The 25361-nt window shown below is 34.1% G+C and overlaps 1 protein-coding gene and 1 long non-coding RNA gene across 30 annotated transcripts in view; one reads left to right on the top strand and one right to left on the bottom strand.

Moving 5' to 3' along the window:
* The window catches only part of ANK3 (ankyrin 3), a 715267-nt gene that overhangs the window by 10842 nt on the left and 679064 nt on the right, over positions 1–25361 (bottom strand). For 19 of the 28 annotated variants that reach the window (XM_077125230.1, XM_077125228.1, XM_077125227.1 and 16 more), the window contains 8 exons: positions 25164–25307; positions 21782–22460; positions 18559–18937; positions 16148–16198; positions 14291–14377; positions 8377–8460; positions 8179–8238; positions 6694–6781 (listed from right to left, as the gene is read on the bottom strand). In XM_077125230.1, the coding sequence (XP_076981345.1) occupies positions 6713–6781; positions 8179–8238; positions 8377–8460; positions 14291–14377; positions 16148–16198; positions 18559–18937; positions 21782–22460; positions 25164–25307 (1553 nt within the window). In that variant the 3' untranslated portion in view covers positions 6694–6712. The remainder of the gene's footprint in view (positions 1–6693; positions 6782–8178; positions 8239–8376; positions 8461–14290; positions 14378–16147; positions 16199–18558; positions 18938–21781; positions 22461–25163; positions 25308–25361) is intronic. The other 9 variants (XM_077125245.1, XM_077125247.1, XM_077125249.1 and 6 more) reach the window with 4 other exon arrangements.
* LOC143653876 (uncharacterized) overlaps positions 1–25361 on the top strand; it is a 104020-nt gene that overhangs the window by 75574 nt on the left and 3085 nt on the right. Inside the window, exons 3-5 of one of the 2 annotated variants that reach the window (XR_013161584.1) lie at positions 13201–13327; positions 13414–13599; positions 23396–23591. This is a non-coding gene — a long non-coding RNA (uncharacterized LOC143653876). Of the gene's footprint in view, positions 1–13200; positions 13328–13413; positions 13600–23392; positions 23592–25361 lie in introns of both variants that reach the window. The other variant, XR_013161583.1, reaches the window with a different exon arrangement.

The raw sequence follows: 25361 nt of genomic DNA, 5'->3' as shown, positions 1-25361 counted from the left end.
CAATCCATACTTTTAACCTCAAGGCAAGGTTTTTGGTTAGTTAGGAATATTTGTAAAGTGTTTAAAAACAAACAAACAAACAAGAAAATTACTACATAAAAACATATCTACTTTGAATGAATTCTGGAAAATGTTCTGGGGGGCAGGGTCCTGAAATTGGAGTGAACAATTCAGGCCATAGCTCTCTGACTTCCTGGAAGTGATAAAGAGATCTAGGTTAAAATCCAGACCGGTCATTAACTGCAGCTTCAGGAAGTTTACTCTCTCTCTGTCTTTCTTAATTCCTTAGTAAAGAGAAACAAGAACACCTATCTTACTTCCCAGGCTGCTTTGAGAAACATGTGATAAGAAAATAAGTGAAAGTGCTCTTAAGTATAAACCCACCATCACATGTGCAGAATTTCAGTGATGCTACTTTACGATTTCTCCCACTGTTTTATTCTAGCATCCCTGGCCACTGCTTCTTAGTACACTGGCCTATTTTATCAGGGCTCTTCAAGGAGTTAGTTTTGCTTCTCCTAATATTAGTAATAATAGCTGACACCTACTGAGTACTTACTATGGGCTTGCTAGCCCTGATTTTAAGCAATTTATATGTGTATTCATTTAATCCCCACAATTCTATGAGATATTTTACTATTTTTTCCCAACAGAAATGAGGAAATCAAGGCACAGAAGTTAAGTAACTTGCCCAAGCTCACATAGCTAGTGAACTCCCTGTCAATTTCACCCCTTCAAGCCACTTAACCTTTCACCCCATCCCAGAGACAACCACACTTAGATCCCAAGCCCAGGCCTCTATTTAAAATTATTGACAGATATTTAAAAAGCCAGTTTAATACTCAGTATACCTCAGTACCTGATTTTGTTTCTGTATTGTTAGGTCGTATATTTTTGTTATAGATTACATGTTACTAGTTTCCAAAGCTAGCAACTCTCATGTCATGCTTAACTCTCATTCTTCCCTCCCTCCTCATATAAAATTAATCTGGTGGTTCTACTTCTAAAATGTTTCTCAAAGCTGCCCTTTCCTTTTCATTCTCTATGCCCCAGTTTAGGCCCTCATCCATGTCTCCTAACCAAGTGGCTCTTGTTCATACTACTAATAAGATTACTTAAGTCACATCTAATCATTGTTCTGTCCTAGTACCCTCAGTGGTACCCCACTGTCTCCAGGATAAACGCCAAACTCCTGAGCATAGCATGTATGAATCCTCCTTAATGCCCTGTTTCAAAATCCTACTTTTTTTCAAGAGCCAGTTCAAATATTCACCTCCAAGAAGCTTTGCAAGATCTTTTCTGTTAGAATTAATTACAACTTCCACTGTGTGTTCCTAACATTATGTTTATCTCTTTTTTAGCAGTTACATTTTGATTTGTGTTACCTGTGATCATAGACAAGACTGTAAATTTACAGTGGTCAGGAGTTCACTCATATGTATAGCACACTTAGGATAATGTCTTGAAAATTGTACTCCCCCTGCTACCTACCCAGTATGTGTCAAAGTTTTGCACATAGTAGCCAAAATGGACTCTAAATGTGTGTAATCACTAATTCACAGAAGTTGGTCCATTCATATGCATTCTGCTATAAGAAAGTTTCCCTCATCCACTAATATTAAACTGTATGGATAAAATATTTTGAGGTAATACCAAATACACGAGAGGGCTTAGGCTGAATATGTAGGCAATTTTAGACTGGAATAGGGAATACAGAACAACAGTTCAAACTCTAACAGAAAAAATAAAGTCGGGTCATAATTGGAGCTCTCTTGGAAGGAAGAGGTCAGAGGCAACTTTTAAAGCTCCAACTCTCCTCAAAATCGTGTTTCTTAAGGCTGTCTTGAATCTCTTCTCTACTTACTTCAACTTTCTCTTTAGGTAATCACATTCTCTGGTATTCCACACTTATTTCTATAGCGAAGACTCCCACGTTTTTTATATGTACAGTCCCAGCATTTACTCAGAGTTCCAGATTTGTGTATCAAACTTTATAGATGGATGTCTTTAAGTACCTCACACTGAGCAAGTCCAAACCTGAATGTCTAATATTCCCCAAACCTGTTCCTCTTCTATTTCTGCTCCTTTCTCTACAATCAAGTTGCTTAAACCTGAAGCCCAAAAGTCATCTTTAACTCAACCTTTCTTTTCCACTCCACTTCCAAGCCAGTCCATCAAGTGCTGTTATGTTTCCTGAAAGCACTTCCCAGGTTCTAGCCTAAGCCACCATTATAGCTCATTGGGCTACAACAATAACATTCTAACTGCTTATATTAATTTATTTGATGAGCAAATAGTCACCTTAAATAATCTATTCTGCCACCAAACCATTTTCTACATGTTAACCGGTGTGCCCTCAAAACAAACAAACAATCCCCCACCCCACCCCCAAAATCAGGTAAGGCTTTTACTTGTTTCAAATTCCATTTAGAATGAAATAAAAATCCTTTACTCTGGACTACAGGGGAATGATGGCTCCTTCCTGCATCTCTCACGTCTACCCTACCTACCACGAGCTTGTCATGCTGTGGTCATGTTGCTCTTTCATTTGTTTCGCATTTGCCAGGTGTTTTCCCACCTTGAGGCCCTTGTCATTCAATACCTTTTGCTTGGAGTCCTCTTTTTCTCTTCCCCTTTCTTTACATAGCTAGTGCTACATGTGAGGTCTAAGCTTAAATGTCATGAGTTCAGAGAGACCTTCCTCAGCCCCTCTTTCTAGATATGTTCTCACATTCTTCTCTTACTGGATCGTGGACTTTGTTTTTTAGCACTCAAACTACATTTGTCCCCCATTTCTTTTCCCCTTCTTGTACTGAGAGATCCAGAACGACAGGGACCAAGGAGGTTTTGTTCACCATTGTGTGTTTAATATTTCTCCTCTGTCAGGCAGATGGTCGAAAGGATTTTGAAGGAATGAATAAAATAATTCAACATTTGGCCTTAGGTAAAGTGCAGCCTTTGACAAGTAAAGACACTGTTGTAACTGCTGTCCTCTGTATGCCTGTGAGATTGAGTGCATCCTCCAAAGAGGTCTGGAATATGGCTATTCCAAAGTCTTTATCAGGGCTTGTATCTGGGGACCGTTCCTTGCCATGAGCTGACTAATCAGTCTTCTAATTGTAAAAATTTGGAGATAATAGATTCCTTAAAAATGGAGTTTTGTTATGTTTTAAAAAAGAAAATATCGTGTTTTCACTGTGCAGAGTGTAAAAAAAGTCTACTGTGGGTTGTCTTTACACATGTATTTGACTTAAAATTTGTTCTTAGGTCTCTAATCATGAAATGCTATTAATATGAATAATAGCTATTAATATGGGTAATCGTTAAGAGCTTGGGTTCAAATTTTATTATTTTTCATTAGCTATAAGACCTTGGATATGTCATTTAACTTTTCAAATTTATAAAAAGTTTCCTCCTTTATAAAAAAAGGACAGTAGTCTTCATATCACTGTTTTGAGGATTGAATGAAGTAGTTTATATAAAAATATTACTCTAGTTGGCATCTAGTAATCATTTGATAAAAGATTACTTTCATTATTCATAAATAATTTTAGAGAGATAGTGTAATGTAACAAAGAACACTAGGTTGAACATCAATAATCTTGAGTTCAAATGTTAGTTCTACTGATAATAAGCTGTGTGATTGTAGACATGTTACCTGACCTCTCCAAGCCTTACTATCCTAGTAAAAGGTGGCAAGCAAAACTGGCCCAACCTACTTCAAGACTTGTTTCACAGATTAATTAAGACAAGAAAGTAAAAGTATTAAGTATGAAACATTATATATCATAGTGATAAATCTTTCTCTCTATAATTTGCCCCTCTAAGAAAGAAATTATTTTTATTTTAAGCTGCCATTAGCTTTTCTCTTACATTCAAAACAGAATGGCTATGACTCAGTATTAAAAAAATGCAAGTGCAGGGTTCAGAAAGCTCAAAATTCAACTAGTTGTAAAATGGGAAATAAAAATTTTGATATCACCATCTGAGACTCAGTGAAATTCCACTTGTTCAGTTCTTTTTTTTTTTAAATAAAAGGGCTGCCAGTAGGGGCTATAAAACATTCAGTGTATTTGAAAACTGATTTTTTCCAGGGTATATGTTCACATGTGTTCTAGAATTCCAAGCAGTTGGAATTCTTGCAGTAAAATCATTATTTCTTTCCACCTAAAACATTATTAAGTTTGCTTTATGCTGAAGTTGTTTTCATATTCATATGAATCTGTCTACCTAAGTTTCTCTTTCCATTGAGTGGTATAGCCAGTAAACCAAGGTCCTGACAACTTCTTTATAGGATGGATTATTTATAATACTAAAGCCTCTTGTTTATTAGTGACTAAGTCACTTCTATATTAATACAGTCTAAAGGACCCTGGAAAAACAGTGCTGTCATAAATTTTTTGTTATCATTTATTCATAGATATTAGGTGTATGTCGCTCTAGAAAAATGGCCCCAGCTGGTGTAGGTGACCTCTTTAGTTCTTTTCTACTTAGAGTCCTGAGCTACGATAGAACTGGTTGCTAAAGGTTAGTAGACTCTCCTCTCATTTCATTTCATTTATCACTTAGAATTGCTTAACTAGACTAATGCAAAATGGAAAACTCATGCAGTCTGCTATATACATGCAAGTTTTTCACCAGGTTCAGCAGTAAGATATGCGTAATAGGTGAGTTCATTATAGATAGATTTTGCTATGCTGAGGTTATCCTTAATTTTCTGATCTCTTACCCTTCTCAGCCAATAAATTAGCAGTCCTGTCAATATCTCTTGATTCAGCCCACCTCTGATCTTCACTGCCAAAGCCAGCATCTGTAATAGTCTCTTAACAGGCTTACTGCACATTCATTCTTGTCCCCTCAATTTACTTTCTGCCCTACAACTACAGTGATACAGAACTTACATTGGATCATATTTCATCATTGCCTAAAAAACCTTCAATGGTTCCCCATTGCTTTTAGAATAAAAATCAGAATCCTTAAACAGAGGGTTATGAGGCCTAAATGTTCTGATCCTTCCTACCTCTTCAGAAATCCTGGCAAAACTCTCCCTTACCAGTCACACTGATCTGTTCTCACGGTTCCCCTCTATTTCTTCTTACTTCCTGGCCTTTGCATAAGGCTACTGCCTGTGCCCAGACAGCTATGTATTCCACACATCATCAAATTCCCCACCTCTTTCGCATTTGACTTCTGTTCATCCTTTAACTCAGCTCAAACATTACTTGCTCAGGGAAACCTTACCTGCCATCTTAGACCCAGGTCAAGTCACCAGTTAGTATGGTTGAGAGTGTGGGCTCTGGAGGCAGCCTGCTAGGGTTTGTATTATGCATCTGTCACTTTTTACTTATTTGACCTTTGACAATTTACTTAAGCTCTTTGGCCCCATTTCCTCATCTGCTAAATGAGAGTAAGGACACCTATCCACGAGGGTTCATTGTGAGAATTAAATGAAGAGCATATATAAAACACTTGGAAGGAATGTATATAGTAAATATTATTTCCAGAGCACTCTGTAGTTCTTAGTAGTTTTCTCGGTGCCATTAAGTATTGATGTGATTCATTAGTTATGATTGGTTAGTTGTGATTGGTTACCATTAAGTCTCCAAAAAGAAGCTCAGCGCAAGGCAGGTACCATGCTAGTGTTGTTTACTGAGGAATTCCCAGTGCCTATGCTGAGAGTCTCAGAGAAAGAAAGTGAAATAAATCTTTCGAGTAAATTAAAAAAAAAAAGAATGGGCCTCAGTTATCTCACATATAAAATTAGGGACAAGGAGACTAGTTTATTTCTTAGTTTCTTATCCCAGCACTTAAAATTCCAGGTTTCTGATAATTGAAGATCAGATATACTAAAATGAAAACTGGAATCTGTTTGCTCTTTGTTACTTTGACCAATGGAGCTAAGAGGCTTATTGGTGAGCAGCCCTAAATAAGTGACCTGCCTTCCCTTATAGACTTACACAGTACTTTTCAAAAATTCTTATCTGCTTTCTCAACCACATGGCCTTTCTTACTGTAGTTATAAGAAAGAAACAGAATGAAAGTAAAATTTAGAAAACAATGCAAAAGGAAAGTATCTTGATCTATAATGAAAAGTCCTGATTATGTAAACAAAGCTCACTAAACATTTAACTTAAAAAAAATGTATTACCATTAACTTTTAAATTTCTTTGGTTTATATAGAATATATAAAGTAGTATATAGGGATTTCAATGATTTAATTTTAACTTGGCAGTTGCTACATTTCAACTGAAATCATATTCTCAGATACTGTTCTGCTAAAATTTGAAAGGCAGGATCAATAAAAATCTCAGAGTGCATTTGTAGGAATGACTGGTTGCAAAACAGTCTTCTTTTTAGATTGTAAGAGCCTACTTCATAATGAACACTTGCTCTTAAAGAAGGGATTCAAAAATCATTATTTACATTTGCTATTGCAAACATCATTTACATCTAAATTCCAGATGGATTTGTGAGGAGAAAGTTTATGAACTGTTACACTAGAGTCAAGTTGTGGTGCAATGAATGTATGCATACATAAACATAAGAAGAACCTTTGCTACTTCATGTTGGATTTTCAAAGCTGTACGTCAGTGAAAAAGGGAGGAAAGGAAAGATCTGAATGACTTGCTTAGTGGCAATTTAGAGATTTCACAGGAATTAAAATCCTACTGTTGTCATGAGCACATTTATCACCTTGACTGATGGTTCACTGTTATGAGAGGCTCTTCTTTTCCACATGCCGGATTTCCTTCTTTGTCTTCACCTTATAACCTTCTCCCTGCTTTAAAAGGAATATACACATTCAGATTTCATGGCAAAAGGGTTTTAGTTATAAAGCAGTTCTCATTCTGGTCCCTTGAGGCTGGATTAGGGTAAGTGAAAAGCAGTTTAAAGCACTTTGTCACTTCATGTCCAGAAGTACACACAATCTGGTTGGCTTGCCCACTCAGCTTAGCATCATCAAGGCAGCCTAGAAAGCACTCTCAGAATGAACACAGTCTAATTATTTCAGAGTAATTCAGCAGGTTAGTAATACATCAGAAAAATGAGCAACCCGTCCATTTCCTATAGTAAACTAGAAGAAATCATCACTAAGGTTCTCAAGGCACTCAAATCCCAATGAAAAAAAAATTAGTAAATTATAATTCATGCTTTTTTAAGCCAGAATGTAACCAATTTGTTGTAATGAGACTGAAATTTCTCAGGAAAACCCTAATCAAGAACTAATTCATTGAGATGTTACTGATTTGAGGAGCACTTTTTAAAATTTTAAGTTTGTGGAATTACCAACCACGTTCTCTCAGCCTTGGACTAAGTAGGTATCCCTTTCCCATAACAGAAGACCTTTCTTTGCTTCCCTGAAAAGACACACTTCCCTGAGAGCAAAGGTGTTGTACTAATACTCAGCTTTAACCCTCTTCTAATGGAAAACACTGTATCCTTTCTGATTTTCTGATGACTTAATTCTGAGAAAATTTCTGAGAAATTTTCAGTTCACCTTTTTCTTATGTAAATAAGGCCACTGAAGTTTCTGTTTTAAAATAGAAAAGAAGAATGGTTTGAGGAAAGGAAGGAAATTAAAAATAACCAGAGATGTTTACTCTGAGAGTTGGGAATTCATTTGTGAAGTTATACGGCTCAGTGATGTTTGGTTCTCTAACTGGCTCATTGGAAATAGGCTGTTAGAAACCTCCTCAGGTTAAGATGGGGAATTTGAGATTCCCCCACAGAATATGTTGGAAAGGGTGAGTTTATAGATTGGATGTAAGAATCTTGAACTGAGGTTTCCACCATTCTAATGTTTAAAACCCATGTATTTGCTTCAGCAAGCATTGTGTGCTCAGTGTCTGGGGCAGGCACTCGGCTAAAAAGCACTGGGTAGAGGATGGGCACCAGTGGGTTTAAGGGGATCTTATTTCTCTCTCTTTCTCTGTAACTGGCCTGTTCTAGTCCCCCATAAATGAAGTTATCTCCATGAAATACTATGAAGACATTTAAAAATACATTAAAAAATGTTAAGTATATTTCTTTGACCCTAATCAAATGCACAACACGTCAAAGCAGCAAACATTTTATTTAGCCTGCCACACTGCAGATGCCAGCCTGTTAGCAGCATTTTCTAGGGAGTTCACAAAGCTTTCATCCTCTACTTTCTCCTTAGCAATCCCTCTGCATTACCACATCATCATGTTTTCTCTCGTGTGGGATAACAATTCGTCTTATTACTTTCCGAGTGATCTGTAGGAAGCAATGGTGAAAAGGAGAGATTTTTCTTTTTTGTCTTTTTAAGAGGCGACACTATGGCAAATAATAGCAGTGTTTTTAATGCAGAAAATCTAAATTTCAAGAGAAGCATGAAATCTCAATGATCTTTACTTTTCTGGTGATGAGGTTGCCTTCTTCATCAGTAAATTGTTCTTCTGTGACAGATACACCAGGAATGGTTTTTGCCTCCTCTCCCTAAAGGATGTGGCATAGAGGTTAGCAACATACTAGATGAACAGAGCTCCACATCACTCCATACACCACACACATGCTCTGCAGAATTTTAGAAAACAAAGCTGTAAATTTGATTTGCTCTTCCAGTGCAAGGGGAGAAGGCAGGCTCCACTAATGGTTATTTAGTAGTCAACAGTATTCAGAGCATGAAACTCCAAGTATGAACAAGAATTGTTGTTAGCAACAAATTCCAAGGAAGAATTTGAAAATGTATACATGTAGAATGCAATTATACATTGCTATACAAACCAGGTTTCATTTGTTTAAAAAAATGTAACCAAAGTTAGAGCTCTAATTTGATCATCTCACTTTGAGCACAAAGTGTTTCTTCATTACTCATACTAAATCTCCAGTTGGAGATTTTTGTGGGTTGAGTTTTGACAGGTTTAACGTAGTGCCTTAGTTGCGGCATTATATTTGTCACCCTTTTTTTTGTTAGTTTCATTTAAAATCTCATTTATTAAGGATAATATATACATTCTTTTTTAGAGGACTCCAAGGAAAGTTGAAGGTACAGTGGAAATGTTAAATTTTTTCCAAGCCTTTGCAGAATAGTATTCCAGGAACTTATTGACTGGTCAGTCACACTTATTGTTGAAAAGGTGCCTGAGATAATGCTATAAGTCCAGTGTAAACCTGTATTTTTTCAAGGAAAAATGGCAGATCACAAAGAAGACAACTGCATATCTGGGAGGGCTAGGATTTCTAACTCTACACGTAACTGATATGGAAAAGTAGTGACACTGATAATTCTGTTACTGCTACCCAATGGCGAGAAAATTCTATGAGTGTCTTTGTAACAACTGGTAGAAAGGCAGTTCTGGTTTAAAATAATAAAGACTAAACAACTATCTTGTTTTGCTAACAAAAGTCTATTCTTTTTTTTTTCTTTTTACAAAGTAACTATATTTTTGTAGATTGTGGGCTTATAGATATAGCAATGGATGGGATATATAACTCATTTTACCTCACTCTGGTATAGGTAAGACCAAAAAAAAAAAATTTTCTTGCTGCTTGTGTTTAGTTCACTCTAAATCTTGCTTATAACTAATTTCAATTAGCGCAGTTAAGACAGGGAAATAGAATAATGAAGAGGTCTCATGCCAAAAAGCACTAAAATTAGCAACAAAATTTTATGGGATGGTGTTATTTTTATTTCCAATGTTGGTTTCATTGTACTCGGGGAAAAACACAATTTTATTTTTAAAGCAAAGGTACAAGGATGGCAGAAGTGTAATAATGTCATGATAGGTTTCACTAGAGTCTGAACATGAATGAGAGAAATGTTTTTAAGCCAATTCAAACACGTTTATCTCTTTCAGTGATAGATAATTCAAGAGTTGGAAGAAAATCCAGTAAAAGAGAATCCTACTGGATATGTCATTACTGGTTCCTTTTTTGGATAAAGATGCCAATTAACTTTTAAATTGTTTAGACAGTCTCTGAAAGGAATGTGAAGTAGGTTTATTTATAAGTATAGCGAAAACATGCAAGTAGACTGATTTATACTAATAGTCTTAGAAAAGCAAAGTCCACTTATAAATAACAAGCCATATATATATTGTTGAGAACTATTCATTATGTAAGACATTTTCACTGTTTCATACAGACCCTGAGTCTGTATAATTCAAGGTAAAGATACATCTCTTTATCTTAAATGGCTATAAAGTAGACCCAATTAGTCCTTTCATAAGGCCCATATAAATAGTCTGCTACTGTACAAACTTAGGAAATTGGGGGTTGGTGTTGATTAGATAGGAAATGATTGAAAGACAATTAAGAATTCATGAAATATGTTTTTTAAATTCATACATCTTTAATTCTGTCAAATAGAGTAATAAACTAGACTAAATGTTATCAGGGAGAGATCTCAGGGGCCTGTCTTTATTCTCTTTAATGAGAAAGAATAATTTCACATTTGTTTCTAAAGTTCTTAAAAAAGAAAATTATAGCACATACGGTGTCATATCATAATCCCTTAATCCCTTCATTATCATCTTAATGAAGACCAACTGTACTCTGGAACCCTGCTGGAAGCATTGTATTTTATAAACCGTTATTCCTCTGTCCTTGAATTTTTTAATAAAATGAAAGGATAACAATATGAAATGTACTAATTTGTTTGGCTGTAAACAGCATTAAGCAAGAACTTTCCACAAAAGAGCTGGATGTGATACATACACAAAGTATCCATCATGAAAGAATGGACAAAATAAATGGAAGTAAGTTCATCCATTACAAAAGAGTGGGGTAGAACTAGATTTATATTGACATCAAAATAGATCCACAGTATATTAAGCATAAAAGGCAAGTAAGTACTAAGCAATACTTATAGTATAACCCATTTTTATATTCTAAGACACCCACTAGCTGGGGATGCGTGTGTACATGTACATGGCTATTTGTTTATAAAAACAAATCTCACACATGTGAGTAATGGTTACAGTTATTGCCTTTTGGAAATAGAATGGGCAAGAAGAACTTTACATTCTTTCTAATTGCCTGATTTTGGGAAAACATACAGATACACACTTATTTAGAAAGTATGAAAGTTCAAAAATAGAACTAAAAATACAGTTGAACCATATGGTAAAAATTCAGTTATTTGAGTATTAACAAGGCCTTGCAATAGTTTGTCTGAGTTGGTTTAAAGTCTTTACCTTTGCAGTTAATGGATTTGCTAAGCAAATCATGTAAACAAGTGCAAAGGACGGGTTAATATACTTAAATTGCTTCCAAGCATTTGAAGCTACTATATTATCATCAAATATAGAAATGAATAAATATGCTAATAGCATTTAAAAATCCCAAAAGAAATCAGGAATTTGTTAGTTTGATGCATTTCACATGGATTTGAATATATTAAAGATTTTAAAATAAAATTTCTTTTAAAATGAATCCACATATGAATTTAAAGAGAGAAAAATCATAGGATTACAATTTCACCCCATTTCTTATACAATTAATGGCCGAGAAGACAAATTTTCTCACATACGTGGTAATGAAATCCTGTGCACAGCTACTGCTTCCCTTAGAAGGCACGTTCTGGCCAAAACTAACTTTGGGAGGGAAGGCTGGAACAATCCCTAAGTTGTTTTCAGCTCTGAGATTGAATGTGCTAGGGGGAATACTATGGCAAACAATATAAATATGGTAGTACAGTTCAGGGTTGGATAATCTCCATTAAGCAGGTTAAATTCCCAGTACTCCCAACCTAATAGAGTTTCCAGGAATGACAGCCCAATGCTGCCCTCTTCTATACCACTGGAAAGGTCTGAATGGCCAAATGCCTACTTTAGTCTAATAAAAGGTATTCCTTTTTTTCATTTGTTCTGGAAGAGAAAGAACATAGTATCATGGAAAGAGCAGATATAGATGGCACTTCACTAGAGGGCTAAGGATTAGGTTCTGGTCCTAGAGCTGTCACTTGCCAGCTGTATGATTTTAAGTAAATAAACTCATCACCAAGGCTAGGTTTTGTCATCTAGGAAAAGGAATGATTTTAGTCTTGGTGACCCATTCTGGTCCTAAATTCTCATTTCATGTTCTGGAAGAGATTTACATACTTACAGTAAACTACTGCAGTTCTCTGAGCTTTTATCTTAGAAAGATACCAACATATGCAGTAAAGAGAAAAGCAATGGTCATGTGAGTCTTTTCAACTGCCCACAACTCTACAGAAAAACATTTAACAGAAATAATTCCATATATGTAATTCATATAGTTTTTTCTTATAGCTTCCAATTATAATTACAGATATCCTTTAGCTTTCAGTTTCTCAGTCACATATAAAAGATGATTTTTCAAAGATTGTTTATACAATCTTCTTCCCTATTACAAAACCCATTCTCTGAATCCATTCAGTCAACCTCCCTAAAATTACACTAATGTCAAGAAGTAGAGAGCTGGGCAGATTACACACTCTTTAACATTATAGTATATTTTGTTCTTTTAAACCTAAGCTCTTAATAAACACATTAATATATTATACACATATTATTAATCACATATTAAGATCAAATACATGAATAACTCACTGTAATAAAGTTATTAAAAGCTAAAAAAATTACTTAAAAGCTAACTTGTTGATGCATGCCTAGAATTCAAGAAGACGCCCCCCCAAAAACGCCCTCACTGACTAGGGAATTTTTTAATGTTATTATTTTGTTTTTGTCTTCTTCAAAGAAAAATTTCTTTATCTTTTACCACTCTGCCCCCCACCCCCACTTTGGCAGAATTAAACACAATTTAATTCTGTTCTATATAAAGGAGAGTCAACTTCTATAATGGGAAGCTATTATAAAGGGATGAGGTGGATTTTGATGCTAGATAGATACAGCATATATTAATCATAAAAAGCAAGTTACAAAACAGTGTTCTTGGTATGCTGTTTTTTAGATGTTTCACTTTAAAATATCATTTCTTGGAGATATTGGTTATGGTAATAGCAAAGCCTGAGAAAAGGGTATGCTTTAACAACTTTAGAAAAACCAAATTAAGTATTTTGCCCCTAATTACAGGGAACATGTGAAAGGTGACTGATTATAAGTATTTTATAGATTGTAGGTTAACTATGTGCAAATATGGTAGACACCAATAAGTAACTTGGCTTGCCTATGTGGAATTTTCAAAGAAGTGATTCATACTTTATCTTAAGAATATTCTATTGTGCTCAGGGTTTCTTCTCTAATGTTTCCACAGACTCAGAAAAATAATCTAGAGCAGATTTGAAGAACTTTCTTCTCTCCTTTCATCTGATCTTCATGAAAGTACAAGTAGCAGCAGGATTAAGATGTTTTGAACACCTACGCTAACTTCTCTGCTCTTTGTAAGGTCTCATGATACTTTGGGCTTGGTTGATAAATTTGATAAATGGTGTCTCAATAGGTATTTCCTTTCTTTTTTTATCTCCAGAGAAATGAAACCAAGCAAGCAGTTTGAAGTTATTTAGACCACATTCAAGTTCTGTGCATTGAAAAATGGCTTCCTAGTTTTGTATGCGCAACTATTCTAACATCAAGAAAGAGCTCTCTATAGGTGGTGTAAAGAAGAAACGCACAGATTGCACAAAGCATTCTTCTGGACCTAGGCATGCATGAGGTCAGTGCTTCGAAAGACTTACGTGAGAAAATCAGGAGAATATATTCATACACTTTTCAACATGTGGTAACAGGGTAGGAACTGTTTTTCATGTCCAGTAAAAATTGCTTCTTATACTTAAAAATGCAGCCTGATTTTTTTTTTTCTGCATTAGTCAAGTTAAAAAAATAGTTCAGATGTTTTTTGCTTGTCCTGCATCACATCACATCCATTCCTTGAAGGCTATAACCCCAAATTCTCAGCCACTAATTGATATTGAAGAACCGGTTTTCATTTAAGAGTAGGAATTTGAGACTGAGGAATGGGAACTTTTTAATTCATTCTTTCTTCTTTATGTTACTTCATACCTCATTACAGCCTCTGAGGTTTCAATTGAACATTTCATTTTATATGAACTACTCTCTCACTAGATAGAATCTTTGTTCACACATATAACACTTCTCCAAGGAAAGCAGGAAACAAATGCCAAGAATTCTCAGATAAAATTTCAGCTGCCAAATGTCAAACACAGGCCTAGACAGAACACTTACTATCATGCAACATGGCCTTTTTTAAGTGGTTGTTTATAAGCTGACAAATGTGCAGAGAAACATATACAGAGCCATTTATAAAGCATGCTGAAGTTTCAAAATTATGAGAAAGGAATTTCTAATAATATAGCTATGCTCCATAATGATCCAGCTCCAGATACCTTTATAATCAAACGCCGGCGAGTAACTTGGGTAGTGACTCTCCGTTCTTCCTCTGAGCTTGATTCGCTCTCACACTCTTTCAAGTCCTGATAAATGCATTTGTAGTATAATTTTACTATCATATTTAAAATAAAAGACATTCTGAGAAGGGAAATCAGGAAAGAATTACTTTTACTTGTTTGGTTTTTTCTTTTTTGCCTCCTCAAGAAAATTATGATGTATATTTGTGAGCATCTTAAAAACATTTTAAGTGAAAGAAAATTTTTGGGTAGGAGTCTAAATTAAATTTCTCTTTCTCTGTTGTGTATGTGCATCAATACACACACACACACACACACATATATATTGCGGTAAAGATCAAGTAATTAAATTATAAGTGATTAAAAAACAACTATAGAGCCTTTTAGGCATCAGAAACTATATGAAACTAGCATTTACAGAAGCATGAATATTCATTTTAAAGTTAGTTTTGAATCTATATTCATTTGACTTGAATGTATAGCCTTGGTGGTTGGGCCTCATTTGTTTTGACCTATATAGTGGCATATTATTTCTGATTTTTATGACATTTTGGTCAGATCTGACAACTTAATCAAAAGGTATTTTGAACTTTGTAAAAAGTAAAGAATTTATATTAGTATAAATATTTGTATCACCAGATTTTTATCAGCATAATTGGTAACTAGTTAGTACATAACTGGTACTCAGTAAAATTTTAATCAAATAATTGAATGAATTATATAAAACATAAAGCTTCAGGCATTTTTAAAAGTACTGACATGAAATTAGGATAGAACATCATTTCAAAGACAAGAATATGGATATATAATAATTGCACAAAATATTAATTCTTAGGCAGTAAGGATAGGAATAAGGAAATATACGTGGCAAACAGTTCCTAATTCAAAGGGAAAATATTTTGCTTCTACTTAAAGGCCATGGTGCAGGGTATTCATTGAATGGTTTTTGGTTTATTTCTAAATTTTAATTGTGGGATTCTGAAAACAATTCTGGCATTTTATTTTCTAAGTTTACTAGTTAGCCCAAATCTAATAGTCCTGGAGATAGAAATTGAAACCAACACCATTGGAAAAATGAATGGCTATTAAAACAAATAAAACTGCTACAGGAGGTATGGTGTTATATAAAATGGCTTGTGAAATGTTAGTGAGTAGTTAAGAAGGTCATCTTTTCACAAAGGGATATGAGAACTATTTTTAAATATTACAGTAATATCAGCCTTGACTTTGTAGGAATTGTCATCTGAACAAAACATCCCACTAAATAATATGGGTTTCAAAGGAAATAGTTTTCAAATTTTTTACTCCTTCCAAAAATATTGACTTTTAAATTCCTTATTATTTTAAAATTTTTTAGAAAAGGACATTTTGTAAATTAAGGACACTCTAGAATGATCCAAGTATTGTGAAAGGAGGATTTGCAATAGCTCAAAAAGGCAGAAAAAGGCAAGACAAATTCATATGGCCAAAATAAAAGAATTTCTGGGTTTGAGGAGGCAAAGGGAAAATTCAAAAGCAGACTATATGTTATACAAACACTAATAAAAAAACCTAGATGTCAGTTATCTCATAATCCTACCAAGAATCATCTAAGACCAGCCTCTTAGATAAGGAAAAAGTAGTCATTAGGCCAGTGTTTCAGTTTCCACTTTCTCCTTGGAGTCTCTGCCAATCCTATGGGAAGGGTAAAGAAGATGGTAGTACTTAGATCAGGATTCCTTTTAGAGAACTCTCAAGGAAGTGGCAGAGGGAAAACCTAGGACACTAGATGGGATTTTCTCATCATTCCTTGCCATGGGTCACTGCATGGAAAAGGTGAAAATAGCAGATTTTTACCTTGTAACAGCAGGCAGCCATCCGTGTAAGAGCCGCACCGGGACTTTTGACCTAATTGTTTAGGGGACAAAAAGGGGGCTGTTTTCTGACTTCTTACATGAGATGACCTAGTTGGTTGCTTTTGTACTATGGTCTAGCTACAAAAGACACATCCTGAACATCTTTGGATTTCTTGTGAGATGAGACTCCTATCTCCCCAAAGCTTTAACTCCATATGAATTTTTATGGTAATGAAACTTTTATGCATTGGGTGGGACTATTGATACCCAATACCAAAGGCACAAACTCATAAGAAAATTTGAAAATATTTTCTAATAGTAATTCTTTATTACTGGTGTACCCAGCTAAGATTCCATTCAAGGTTAAGACCTTTGTTTTCAAACTCTATGACTTCTGTCTGGTTCCCCAATGGCCAATATGTAGTCACACGAACTCACATACCAGTATTTAAATTTATATTTACATTCTAATTTGCTTTCAAGACTTCTCTGATGATTATTCTTTGAATAGGCTTTTGCAAAATAAATCTTCACAGTTAAAACATCACTACGTTATTGCTTCTTCTGATTTTTTTGTGGGATCATTTTAAAAGGGAACATTCTCAGCACACAGCATTTTAAAAGGGAATATTCCATTCAAACTCATACTGTTCAAATATACTAAGAGTCAACCCCAAATCAGAAATTAATATTCAAACCACACTAGTCAGGAAGGAAGTTAATGAAAGCCTGAGAAAGACTCAAACAGTAAATCATAAAAGAAAAAAAAAAGAACTGATTCAGTTAATGATTGCTGGTGATGATACAGTAATTGTATGTGTAAACATCTTTTTTTTTTTAAAAAAACAATCACACATAAAACCCATGGTACTACAGTCCACAAATAGTGAAACCAAACTTAAAGCATGGACTGTAGTTAATAGGATAATTATAAAAACGTGCTTTCATCACTTCTAACAAATGTTCCATACCAGTGCAAGGTGTTGGTTATGGGGTTGGTATGAGAATCCTATATTTTAAATGATATCTTTTTTTAATTTTTGTATGTTGTATGGTAGGGGTCACATTTCATTCTTTTTCCATATGAGTATCCCATTATTGCAGTTGTTGAATTTTTTTGTTTGTTTTGTTGTTTGGGGAAGTGCATAGGCTGGGAATCGAATCCACATTTCCCCCCTAGCAGGTAAGGAGTCTACCACTGAACTACCCTTGCACCCCCTTAAATGACATCTTAAAAGAATCTTCTGTTCATTTAATGACTGCCTTCACCAAATCTTAAAGCAACTAACACAAAAAATAAATACAATTATTAGAGTTTTATTTCCTCTCACTTTCCCTGCTAAAAGCAGGAAAACAGTCAAAAGATAGCCTGCAGAAGGGAAAAGGAAAGGATATGATTAGTGACAAAGCTGATGATGAGCCCCTGAACTACTGGGAGTTGACTATAAGTTTTTCTAAACCTCACATTAATCATGGACTCATTATTTTAGAAAAGATTTGTTTTTCCATCCAAGACACTGCAGAAGATCTTAAGTAAACTACATAGTTTTAGGGAAAACTACAAGTGCTATTCCAAAGATGTATAACTCTCAATCTGTATTGAGAGTCCATGAAAAGATATAAATTTTGAGAGATTGAAAAGCAATAAAAAAATGTAGTAGAGCTTATTTTTAGTTTAAAAATTTAAAAGTAACTAAATATGGCAAATGTCAAAGAATTTAACAAGTAATCTATTAGATGATATCATAATACAAAGAGCAAGCAATTTATTTCATCACAGTAAAGTTTTAAAATTGTTGAAAACAAATGTTAAGACAATTGTTAATTTAGATATAGAAATGATAAGAAATGATACTTCTAACTTTACATTTCTAACTGTTGTTACCCAATACTGGCTTATACCCACCTCAGTTTAGGCTTGTTAATTGTATCTTTTCTCAATTTTTAAAACACTGTACTTTTCAGGACCAAAAAATCCTTACAACTCCAATATGGGTCAGATGCTATAGATTCTTTACATTGTACAAAAGGTCCAGAGAGGATCAGAAGTACTATTCGCCTTCCATAAGAAAGAAGACTGGATTAGGGGCTAGGAAACCTATATCCCAGACAAAAGTAATATTGGGCCTTAAGCTAGTTACTTAACATTTCTATGGTTCTTTTCTTTCCCAAACAATGACTAGAGATGCTTATTCCTATCCCTATCTTCATCAGGAATGAAAGCATGATGAAATGGCATACATTTTACTTAGTACTTTCTTTACCCCCATCATTAGTGCTACAACTTCACATATCTATAATTTAGAAATAGTCCGAAAAACTTGAGTCCAGTGACATGAGATTAATTAAACAAAGTAAAGCATCAGAAACATCAATTTAAATGAGAAGACACTGGATAACCAGAAGACATACCTTTTGCTCAGACCCATTGGACCCCTCTTCTTCATGGAGGTTAAGCCGTGGTTTGCCATCTGCAGGTGAAGTCCTACTCATCTTTTTCATACTGACAGGCACACAGGGTTTAGGCTCTTCTAGTATGAGCTTGCTGGTTTCTTCCAGAGATTTCTGATAAGCTACTAGTGGTGATGCTGGTTCCTCAACATGACCAGATCCGTGTATTTTTGGTTTTAGAATTTCCTTAGCACTGTGTTTTCCTACATCATTTTGGGATTCTGGAAAGTAAGATTTTGTCTTTGCTTCTGAAGTGACTTCTGCATGGCTTCCATTTGCTTCAAATTTTCCAGGTTCTCCTTTAAGATATGAGGTAATAGAATCCCTACACTGGTCAGGCCTGCAAAAGATAAAACGTGCAATTTACATTGGCCATATTTGGCTGACTGTGGCTTCAGAAGCTCTAAATTTTTAATAACAATGTTTTAAACTATAGGTAATAAACAATGTAGACATTTGAAGGCATAAAATAGAAAAGTATGAAATATTTGGCCACCGGATGTCAACTGAGGAGCTATCATGGGTTTGGGTAAGGATGACCTACACAGGCTCCAGACATCCCCCACATCCACTTTCTTACGCGGATAGTTATGCTGACATTTTAATTTTTTTAAATTAAGGTGCTATATCTATTTGGCACTTGAAAAATGATACTGAGAGGTTCACGAACATACCTCGAGTTCTAAACACACCGATTTAAGAGGAAATATTTCAGAATGTCCTTATGTCGCCAATGGAAAAAAATTGACAAGGAACAGAATGAGGCTTCAATGGAAACTCTGCCATTTCCAAGAACCTCAAATTCCATTTCTTTGTATGTTTTCAATTGCAAATCCTGCAGTGATTCTTTTCTGACCATAATAATTGAGAATCCCATCTTTCTCCACTCCTGACTACTACCTTCTCCCTCTGTTGAGCAGTGTTATTGCACATCCTTTGCGTCTATTTAAAGGGCAGTTTTCCTTTTAACTATTAAAAATCTTTCTCTTTCATACTTTCTTCTAAACTGACTTCAATTTTTACTAGTTTTAGGATAGACTTTTTTTTTTATTTTGTAGCTTGTGTATTCTTTTTAGCGTCTTTCCTTATTAGCTATAGAAATCTGAAGGCAAAAACTGATATAATATATATAAACGTATATAATATACGTTTATTGTGTGGTGTCTGTATGTATATATACATTCTTTTAAATCAAATTGATTATCTAAACACATTCATTAAAAAAAAAAAAAGATATCAACAGCACACCGTATTCTGCAAGTGCAGGATCAAACGGTCCCAGCATACTGTTTAAATTTCCATTCTCCAGCCACACTACTTGACTGTGTTATTATTTTATATATGCTCATACCAGAAGCAAGGCTACTGCTGTTCTCTTACTTCTGTGGGACAAAATGATGCGTTGTCATTTTTTTCTATGTAATTCACTGGCAGAACCTATATAAAACAAGGGATTTTGGCCATTTTAATAATAATGAACACCTTTCCTATACAGACCTGTATTTCCTGATATGCAACTATAAATTATGTGACTATTTCTGAAAATAGACATCAAAATTAATACTATTTGTCTTCTTTGCGTTACTCCCTTAGGTATGCTATACATAGAATTCATTGATGCTGCCAAACTTCAAAATTTTTGTAAACTCCTCTTTGGAAACCTTATGAATTCTCTCTTTGGAAATGTCTATTGATGAAAAAGCTTATCAGCAATATGAAAATATTATAGTTATGAAATAACTTTAGTTCTCTTGCATCTCATCTGAGTTTATCACTAGTTGCTACTGAAGTAAAAAATATATATATTCTGATGTTTGCATAAATAAAAGTAATGATTAATTTACTGAGAGACTGTTATTTGTACTAGCCATATGGTAGGAATGCTACAATGCTTTCTTTTCCAAGCCGTAAAACTGTTTGCTATAAGGAGCTGTATTCTTATTTTTAAAGATATTAAAGGGATGTTCTTAGAGCATTGAAACACATTTGAGGTCTCAAAGGGCATACCTGATGATGGTAGGATTTGAACCAATGGCAGACTCAACTCTCACTACTTTAAAGTGGGGCCAATGACAATCAGAATTATCTGGGTTAGAAACAAAATTTCTGTCATGGCAATATTATTTGGAGTAAAGAATTATATGCACTGTATGTTTCTAATGTTGTAAAATAATATTCATGTTGAAAAAACTAAGGAAAGATACATAAAGTGTATCTCATTATATAGATACTTCTTTTTACTTTCTAGTGTATTAGAATAGCCAGAAGGAAATATCTAAAATCTAGTAGACTTGATTTTTGATGATTGTATAACTGTATACCCTTCATCTTGTGACCATGTGATTGTAAAATCAAATGTATGTGATTTTATCCACTGTATGGGTAGATGAGTAATAAAATAATGACATGCATGAAAAAATAATATTAGGCTGGGAGTATGGGGAAAAAAACCCAAAGTAAACTGTGGACAACAGTGAATACTACTACTTTAATAAACTTTCATCAATGTTAACAAATGTAATTACTGTTAAAAAAATAGAATTACAAAAAAGTGCTATCCGTTATAACAAATTTTCTTCACCAATGCAAGTGTCAGTGGTGGGGCAATGTATAGGAATCCTGTATTTTATGCATGATTATTCTGTAAACTCAAAACTTGCCTAATGAAAATATTTTTTTAAAGGTGTACGGAAGGGAAATACACCAAAATGTTAATAATAATTATTGCTAGGTGATGGGGTTATACTGATTTTTTCATTTGCATTTTCAAATTTTGTAATGAGCATATTTATGTTTGCAGTCAGTAAACAATAGAAATATTTAAAAGACTTAGACTTTTATTTATTACATTATTTTGAAATGAATGCCAATTACTGGTTACAGGAAAATAATAATATGATGAATAATAAACTGGAAAAGAGTTGTCTTCTAAGGTAAGGGAATGAAAAAATAAAGGGAACATATAAATCTTTGGCCAGTATATTAAATTCTCTGCATTTTATATCAAGCTCTCAGTTGTTCTGAGAATTATAAAGTAACTTTCCTTCTTTCAATTAGCATAATAAATAAATCTTTAAAGCAGGAATTATCCCCAAACTAGAATGGTAATTTAGAAAAAAGATCATTGTAAAGAGAATATATATTTAAAGAAACCCTTAAACTTTCCTTTTCCGTAGAGCCATACCTGTCATCCAGTCGATCTAGTAACCCACTAGTTATTCTTCTGGCTTGAGCGAGGGACTCTAGGTTTCCACATGATGTCTCGTTCTGCCAACCTGTAATTGAAGACATTTCCCGTTCTGCTTGCTGAACACCTTTAAGAATAGCCTTTACTTTTTCTTCTGTCATCTCCTCAGACTCTACTCCTTCTTCAAGTTGAATGTCCTCAAATAGAGATTTAAGTTTTTCTTCCGTCATCTCCTCATCAGGACCAGATTTTCCTTTCTCCTGCTGCTCAGAGCTTACTCCCACTTTTCTAGTCTGTCTCAATGGCTGTGCTGGTTTAACATCTTTTGGGACCCCAGCCAAACTTCCGAGGTGTGGAGGATACTCACTCAGATACACATCCTGCAATTGGCTCTCATCTACATCCACTGCTTCGGGCATTTCTGTTAAAGGCATTGAGTCTTCGAGTTTGCTGTCTTCTAAGGAAGTGTCTTCTGCAATTACAACTGGAGGTCCATCTGCTGAATGTTCTGTGTTTCCCTGGGAAGGCACTAGCCCATCACTCAGTCTACTGGGGGTTCTAAGGGGAGACTCTATGCTAGAGATATCACTAAAATTATCATCTTGCTGGAAAGGGGTAGGTGGTGTGTAGTGCAACCCTGTGGGGGTTTCCAGTTCCATTTGAAGGGAAGGGTAACCTATGGAAGACAGTACATTTGGACTGACTGGAATGAATTAGAGAGACCATCAAACAAAAACACATGGAATGATTAAAATTGTATCAGGTATGAAAATGTATGATGAATCACAAAACAATGTTGGTAAATTCATTGGTTTAGTTCAATTAAATGTAATACAATGAAATAAAAAGCCTAGTGCAAACTACAATAAAATAGAATACTAATGAATTAAGGTACTGATTATTTCTACCAATTTTGGTAATTTCAATACAGTGACTTAAATAAGCAGACTAATTTAAATAAGCAGACTAATTTAATCCAATATACAGTTAGCTGTCATCATATAAAATACATTTATTCCATGGCCAAATTTATTATCTTCTTTTAGCATGCAAAATCCATTTTGTGGTGAACTGAATACAGCAAACCACAAGAAAACCATTTTTGAAAATAATTATAACTTATTTTAAAATCTGTACATTAAGCAATGCAACCCAACTCTAATTTTTACTTATTTCAAATGAAATTTTATAGCAAAGAAAAATGAACTTAATCTTTCAAAAGAAATGATTATTAGATTTTAGAGCAGTGGCACTGGGAAAAAAATCTAAAAAGATATTAGGAAACAGATTTATAAAGCAGAGACAAAGCAGAAAAGATTCCATGTAAAGTATTCAGGTATCGTAATATGACAGAGATGAAACAGTTTGGTGTATATGGAAGTCTTGGTGAACTTGGTGATGGGTATCCAGTCAGAATCCAAAATCAAATACAGAGGGAAAAAAAGATATACACAACAGAGACAGGAGGAAAACCATTTTCAAAGAGCACTGAATATTCATGATATGAAACGTGGAGACTTCTTAACCAGCCTACACAAAGGGGAAGGAGGGAGCAGTTCTTTAATTTAAACATTGCTGCAGGACTAAGGAAATATTTTTCTGCTTCAGCAGAGAGAAAAGTAAAAAATAGTCTGGTCATGGTGAGGAAAGGAAGTTCCACAAGAGTTTGAAGAAGAGGAGAGACAGGAAAAAAAAAGCAGTGGAGCACACTTTCTGAATTATTGGTCTACAAAACAAAAGCTAATTTTCATCAATCCAAGGCAAATACCAACTTGATTTTTTTGTTGGTAAACTCAACTTGCTATAGGTAAGTGAACATTTTTCAGTTACATATCTATAAAACAATCTTGTTGAAAGTTGGCCTGAGATTTATAGCCAGCATAAGTGAAATTTACATTACACATACATTCCTAAGTTTCCCTAAGAATTTTTTAAACTAGGAAAATAAACTATTAAAATGTAGGAACAAAACCTTTTGTGCATTTATTTTAATGATATTCTAATTTTAAAATGTTAAACACAGCTTTTCAGTGCATTGAAGACTTCCATTGTTTTCTGGTGATCATTTTTATTAGAGGCGCTTTTCTTTAAAAAAATTTCCCAGTAAAGAATATTAAATGAATCTATAAATTATGACTTGGCAATAATTTAGAATCTGGGGTAACATTGGTCTAAATATTTATCTAGTGCAGAAAAAAGTTTGATTATCAATATAGGGCCTCACATAAAACACAAAGCCTTTGAGAGCATTTTTTCAAGGCCCTATGGTGTTTATAAGCTTAAAAAGAAACCACTTTTGACATTATTAGCCATCGTGTTTATATTATAGGATAACAAGGTATGCTTTGATTTTCTGTTGACATTTAACTTTAGAAGGCAGAAACTTTCTAAGAATGTAAGATCTTCTGCCACAGAACATGTACAGAAAATAGAAGTTATTGTCTCTTGGTAGTTTAATTTTGCCAGTTTAAAAATGGAAAATCACCATTTTTTCAAAACTTGGAAAGGCTGAAAGATATCCCTTCTTTTCCTGCCTCTGTTCAATCATCAACATTGCTTACTCAAAATTAATTTGTAGGAATAATTTCCACTTGTGAAGGTAAGACAAGAACATCTTGAAAAACATAATAGGATATTTATTATGTTTTCTTAATACTTTGATGAAGAAAGCCCAATGAAGGAAAGATGAAAACATTATTATATAAATAAAGCTAGCATAAGAGGAATTATTATTATGCTAGTGATAACATTTATGCTCCTTAAGTTAGAAATTGTGCTGTCATTTATGTAGGATAAATCAAGTAGGATTTTTCCAAAGAATAAATGGCAACATATGAAGTTAAAATGATGCTAGATAAACCCCTCATTTGATTGATAAATTAGATTTTTTCAGTTCACACTTTACTATTTGGTCACTGAATAGTAATTCATCATTTTACCTTAAGAACTTGTATACTATAGGTACAAACTTGATCCAGTATCTTGCTTACTTGGTAAAAATGACTCAAAAGCTTTTACTTATATAAGTAAAAGTGATCACTAGTTTTATTAGTTAATATAAAAATTAAAAATGACAAAATCAATGTGTTCTCTAGATACTAAATCTTCTTCCATTTGGTTATATAAAATATTTGAAATTTTAACTCAGATAGCTTATATTTTTCTATCTCATTATTTATATTTTTATATAACAGAGACATTTACCAAGTTAGCTCTGATATCAGTGTTTATTTGCAAACTCTGGCAGAGTAAATGCTGTGAAAATGAGAAATTAAGTCAAGCAAATCACAATTTAGTTGATTTTAAATGACTCCCTTGTCTTATTGCACTTTCAGTATAAGAAAATGATTAAATAAACATGAACACTAAATTCAATTACCATCAACAGGGTCATGGAAAACATTGTTCTCATCTGCAAAACTTCTGGTGCCTGAAATATTTCCATAATCAAATATTGGTCCTTCTAGTAGAGTCACTATATCTATTCGATTAATTTTTGTCAAGACGGAAGTTAAGGCATCAGCTGAAGAGGAGAGAAAAAAAGTTGAAAACCCAAATAAAAATTTATTTTCTTCCA

The sequence above is a fragment of the Tamandua tetradactyla genome, chromosome 13 (genome assembly GCF_023851605.1).
Source record: "Tamandua tetradactyla isolate mTamTet1 chromosome 13, mTamTet1.pri, whole genome shotgun sequence".
Taxonomy (NCBI): domain Eukaryota; kingdom Metazoa; phylum Chordata; class Mammalia; order Pilosa; family Myrmecophagidae; genus Tamandua; species Tamandua tetradactyla.
Note: the sequence above shows the minus strand (reverse complement) of the source record. Positions and strands in the feature narration are given on the sequence as shown.